Source organism: Blennius ocellaris, assembly GCF_963422515.1.
Source record: "Blennius ocellaris genome assembly, chromosome: 13".
Classification (NCBI taxonomy): domain Eukaryota; kingdom Metazoa; phylum Chordata; class Actinopteri; order Blenniiformes; family Blenniidae; genus Blennius; species Blennius ocellaris.
This window is the reverse complement of record NC_137662.1, coordinates 8,027,130-8,033,129: the sequence shown is the minus strand read 5'-3', so window position 1 is coordinate 8,033,129 and position 6,000 is coordinate 8,027,130. Positions and strand designations below refer to the sequence as shown.

The following is a 6,000-nucleotide window of genomic DNA, read 5'->3' as shown; positions in this document are numbered from 1 at the left end:
AAGCATAAAGGACGCAGCTGTGTTGTTTCTGGAGTGTGCAATATTAAAGAAAAGTCTACTGTAATCTAGTGACTGTGTCCTGTGTGGTTTTTAAGTTCTCTTGTCACTGTAGTCAAGTTCAGATCAAGTTAGTGGGATGAAGAGCCTCTATAATCTGGATTTTGGGATGGCAACCCCTGAATGTGGAGTTTTAACAGGACTGTATTATTGGGAAATGAAAAACAATGAGGCAGGTGTTAAATTACAGGCCCTTGATGCTGTGTTTGATGCGATATATTTTCCAGGCTGTGCAGCTGGGAGCCGTAAAGAGAAAGAAGAGGAGCTGCGTGAACGGCCACCGTGGGTTAAATAAGAGTTCAGATTCAAAACACTTTGAAAAGTGTTTTAATACACGAGAACAAATGTACTTCAGCTGTTGGAACTCTAAACATTATGGAAGCGTGATTTTTGTCTAGAAAGTTTCTAAAGTGTAGATACATTTGTGAAGGGTGAGCGTTGCCACGGTTACGTCCTAGCTCCAGTGGGACGCGGCGGCGGCCTCCAGGGGCTGGATGCTGCTCAGGGAGAAGACGGGGGAGGCGAGGTACCAGTCGTCGTGCTGCCGCTGGCCGGTGGGCTGCGGGGCCACGCTGGGGCACGGGCACTGCCCCACGGGGCCCGGGTGGCGGGGGTACGCCCCGGAGGGCAGCATGGGCGAGAGGCGGGGCAGGTGGGCCAGAGGCTGGGTGTAGAACTGTCGAGCCACGGCGGAGGGCTGCATGTGCACGCCCCCCAGCAGCGGCCTGTGGCCCGCCATGATGCCCATCGGGAGGACTTTGTGCGAGGCCCGCTCCTGCTTCCTCTGCTTGGCCCGCCGGTTCTGAAACCACACCTGCACAGGTGAAAAGGATCACGTCAACGGTTTGATACCGAAAAAGGGCCACAAAGAGGCCAAATGACTATGAAAAGACAAAAGCTTCTTCTCCCTCATATCGCGGCGCTCCTCCCGTATCCATAAAATGACCAGAACGACACTAAACCAGCTCAAAGAATTCCAAAGTTGCCGTGAACAAAGATGAGAATGACACAAAAGTTGCTCATAGTGACCCAGAACTAAATAGACCCGATTGTAAAAACTATACTGAGACAAAGAAAAGCTTGAAATAAGGGAAACTGAACATAAAGAAACAAAATCAAACCAGGCCAGAAGAGAAAAGAAAAAAAAAAAAAAAAAACAGAACTCAGAGATCAGCAGCAGCAGCCACTATTAAGATTCTCCTGCCTGGATGCGCGCCTCGTTCAGCCTGGTGACCCGAGCCAGCTCCTCCCTGTAGTAGATGTCCGGGTACTGGTTCTGCCCGAAGGCCACCTCCAGCTGCTCCAGCTGCTTGTGGCTGAAGGTGGTGCGGTGGCGTCTGCGGGCGGGGGACGGGTAGGCCCTGCCGCGCCTGGCCGGGCCCACCGACCCGGGGGTCTCACAGGACGGCCCCTTCCTCATCGGCCCCCCCACGTCTGCAGGAGCACACGCATGCCAGAGGAGGGCGGCTCTCAGTTCTCCTTCTTTTGAATGGAAAGGAAACTAAAAACTTCACTGTAGGTTGTCTACTTTTGCAATTTTACACTTTTAAAATACTTTCTTTTTTTGTTGTTGCACAAAACAGTTATTAAATATAGATACTTACAGAGAACAAACAAATTAAACAAATCATAAAATGATCACATCCAACAATTTTGTCAATTTCTATATTAATAAATAACCAGCAGTTTCTAAACCAAAGATGATTTAAGAGGAATTTGGGTACAGCTAAATTAAACATGTCAAACATTAACAAACCTCAAACAAATCAACAAAACTGACCTGATGAACAATGAACTGGAATAACAGAGTTAGTTTGTATTTTTGTTATTGTTAATGAATGTAAATGTTAAAAATGTGTTTGTATTGTATTTAACATAATGTGTTTGAGTAAAATATGCACTTGAAAGGTGTCGTACATAAATTTGAACAATATTTATTTCACATATTTAACGTATATTTTGTAAATACGATGAAAAATTTCACATATAATATTCTTCAAGACCTTTTTTTTGTTTTGTTGAGAAAGATTAATTCAGACACTGATTTATTCAGACACTGAATAAGATAAATTGTTATCTTTTTAATGAAAATGATTAAAATAAACTTTAAATAAACAATTGATCTATCAATACGCACGTAATTGCTGCTTGCTAATGCCTATATTCATTAATCTTAGTCTCATATTTTAATCAGATTGTGGGTTTTCGGCTTGGCTGGATTACAGATTTGACTTATTATCATTTTCATGGACTGGAATTTTTTGGCGGGACTTTGGAAATGGGGTTGATCTATTAAGTAAACAAATTGTCTCAACTTGTACGATTGCAATTTAGCAATGGCCGCCTCAGAAAGGAGGGATTACCCCGACATGCTGGTTCCCACTGCCCACCGGCAACCTGAGAGCCGCAGAGCTTTAGCAGCCGAACACAAGCTCGTGAGAACCAGATACCAGAAACTGGAAGGATTTGACCGAGATTATTCCAACAATCACTGACAAAGTGACTAATCTGTCCAAACGCTGCACCGAGCTGACCTCCTCCAGCTCAGGAGACACAGAGTCAACAATTAGCAGTAGCACTGACTTCCTAATGCTCAGAGCTTGTTGGTTGTCAGCAGTCATGTATCGGCAAACCAGAGAGTGTAATTATACTTTTCGTAAGAATTCAGCTGGATTTCAGAGTTCAAATCACTCGGCTTGTGCCGTACAGGAGACTCGCTGAAGGAATGACCCAAAAGCAGCCAATCCACTGTCCAGGAAAATTGAATGTCTGGAAACAATACAAGTGTTGATGTTCTTCTTCTATGGTGTGTTGTTTAGTTGTACTCACCTGCACTTGAGCTGACAGTCGCCATGTCAGAGTAGATGTCCGTACAGTCCAGGTGGCTCTGGGCCGAGTCCTCAGCAACCTTTACCTGGGCCATCGTCCCTGCAGCTCTGAGGCTCTGAGCCCCACACACACACCCATAGGAGCCCAACGTCCCACCCATCTGTCTTTCACCTTCACCTGTGTGTGTGTGTGTGTGTGTGTGTGTGTGTGTGTGTGTGTGTGTGTGTGTGTGTGTGTGTGTGTGTGTGTGTGTGTGTGTGTGTGTGTGTGTGTGGTCAGTAGAGCACACACACATCCTGTTGAAACGACCTCAAGCTAAAAATTTGACGGCTGAAACACAAGTGAGGGTCCATCCTCTATAACAGAGGGTGAAATCGTAAGAGATTATTTAATATAAACACAAAGGCGTTACTTAACCGTAATGTGTGAATTAAGCTTCTTGGATCAAAAACTTTGAATGTATATCTCATCAAAAGACCGTTTGACTTTATATAATTAATAATTAAAATATAGAATGGATATAAACACTCGAAATGTGAATGAATGAAAAACGTTAGGAGGATTTATTGAAGTTTGAATGCAAAGAATTACTGTCAGATTGAAAAGGGAATTTGTATATTTTGGTGAAAAACTGGACTTGACAGAAAGAAAGTCTAGATATATAAATGAAAAGGCTACATATTTGAAAAAAAAAAATTTAATTGACACATTATGTGTGTGTGTGTGTGTGTGTGTGTGTGTGTGTGTGTGTGTGTGTGTGTGTGTGTGTGTGTGTGTGTGTGTGTGTGTGTGTGTGTGTGTGTGTGTGTGTGTGTGTGTGTGTGTGTGTATGTTTGAATGAACCATGATGAAAAGTTTCATTATCATAGTATACTTGTCCATATGAATGTCTAAAAATATAGAATAAAGATTTGATGGTTTGGAATTGACCAGTGTGAATACATTGGCAAAACACAGACAATTGGAATGGAAGAAAAACAAGAAACAGATGGAAAGTGTGTACTTAGACAGACAGTGGCAGACTGGATATACAGAATCAAAGTTTCATTTTATAAGCTAGAGGTTGAATGTACAAACATTTAACTTATCGAGAATTAACATGACAATCCATATATAGTATGGAACTAAAGAGTTGCAATGACCTCTGTGGCCAGCAGGGGGCGGTGTTATGCCATGATATTGTGTGTGTGTGTCTGTGTGTGTGAGAGTGAGAGTGAGAGAGAGAGAGAGAGAGAGAGAGAGAGAGAGAGAGAGAGAGAGAGAGAGAGAGAGAGAGAGAGACCTCACCAGCTACTGTCTGGTTAACTGTATTATGATTCTGTGTGTGTGTGTGTGTGTGTGTGTGTGTGTGTGGGGGGGGGGGGGGGGGTTAACTCAGCTGAACTCCTGCCTCACCTCTCAGCACCCTGCCCTGCTATCAGCCATCCTCCTTTTCTCGTGCAACACTCAGCGTGCAGGAATGCCCCCCCCCCCCCCCCCCCCCCCCCCCCCCCCCCATGGATACTCGGAAGAACCCCCCCCCCCACACACACACACACACACACGCACACATCCCACTCATCACTGAGTCATGACCGGGCAGCGTGGACAGCAGCTGGCTGCTCATCACAGAATAATTCATCGGGGGCTATATTTGTAATACAAATGTACGAACCTGTGTGTGTCCAGATTAGGTTTCCATACAGTTTCACTCATGTGGAACTCAGCACCTGGTGAAGTGGGCCACTATATCACATCGGAAATTCTCATCGTGGTTAGAATGAGTCTGAGGGATGATTTCTAAGAAGCCCCTCTCTCTCTCTCTCTCTCTCTCTCTCTCTCTGACCTGAGGCGTCTATGTGACTCCCGAGAACCGGTAAATCAAAACTCCGGGCTGGAGATGTGTAAATCAACTGCACAGGAAAACCTGGAGATGAACCAGACTCATGGGTGGCGGAGATCAAGTCGGACTCTCGGAGGTCAAGAGGAACGACATCGACACACTTCAGACCGACAACCGTAAGAAGAAGAGAAACTTTCTTCACCAAGAGTGAAGAACGTTTTTTTGCGGACACACTCGTATTCGTTGTCGTGTGACGGGGACCCGAGAGAACCTGGAAACCTCCAGTCAGCAGCACTCCTTATTGAGGCAGTGATATGATGGAGGCTGCTGGGAGTTTCATGTGTTAAAGGAAGACTTGCTCGTCGGTTCGGAGCGTTCTCGGCCGAGGAGAAAGAGAACGCTCGGGCCTGTTACACTGAAATCGACAGATCACCCTCGAGGCTGAATCAACTTCACTGCAGGATTCCTGGAGAAAGTCCCTGGCCTTGTTCTGGGCTCCCCTACGTAATAACTTTTAATTTGATTCCTTGCGACGGCTGCGAGGGCCAAGACCCATTTCCTGGGAGTGTCCGTCCTTCCTGTTTCATCTGATGATTCGCCACAATCCTACAATCACGTTGCCGGTCGGTGCCCCCTATTTTCATGTTCTTCTCAGCTCATGTAGTCCGTTTCAAGATTTACAGCTTCCCACATGTTTCTTATGAATTAAAAAGTCACGACTTTCAATTGCATCCACAGATTTAAAGACGCACAACTTGTAGAATTTATGAAACACGTTGTAGAAAAGCAAGGTTTACGTGTGGAACTTCCTTTCCTAAATCTTTCTGAAAAAAAACAACAACAAGCTTCTAACCAGCACAAGAGGGGTTTATAGATACCAAGAGTTGTTAGAAAATAAGATGTTATGATGTGACAACCATGAGGACGTTTGACATTTAACCAAACGTTGCTACTTGCTGCTGTGGCGGAGCTTCAGGATGGAGCAGCCGAGCTCCTCATTTCCTGGAAGAGTGAGAAGGGAGTGAAAAGTGGTAAGAAGGAGGCAGAGCATAAAACCAAACCATTGAAATCCTGATGAAACACGAAGAAGTGTTTCAGCTTTCAACGAGGCCTGAAGCAGACGGTGGAAGCTGAAATGTGTGGGGACAACATGATGGATGTTCTGCAGTGGTTCAGTCAAAGTCCAAACCTCAATCCAAGAGGGACTTGGTGGACATTCAAGCCAGATCTTTGTGCAACTTCACAGAAGAATGTAGAACAATTTCAGGCCCAATGTGAAAATCCATTGTGAG

At 45.0% G+C, this 6,000-nt stretch overlaps 1 protein-coding gene across 1 annotated transcript; it reads right to left on the bottom strand.

Annotated features, from left to right (window-relative positions):
• Positions 1–511: 511 nt before the first annotated feature.
• On the bottom strand, positions 512–2,980 carry prop1 (PROP paired-like homeobox 1; the record flags this gene model as incomplete). Its single annotated transcript, XM_080507390.1, has 3 exons — positions 512–871; positions 1,262–1,491; positions 2,887–2,980. The coding sequence occupies 3 exons, from the start codon at positions 2,978–2,980 to the stop codon at positions 512–514; spliced, it is 684 nt and encodes a 227-aa protein (XP_080363516.1).
• Between the last annotated feature and the right edge of the window lie 3,020 nt (positions 2,981–6,000).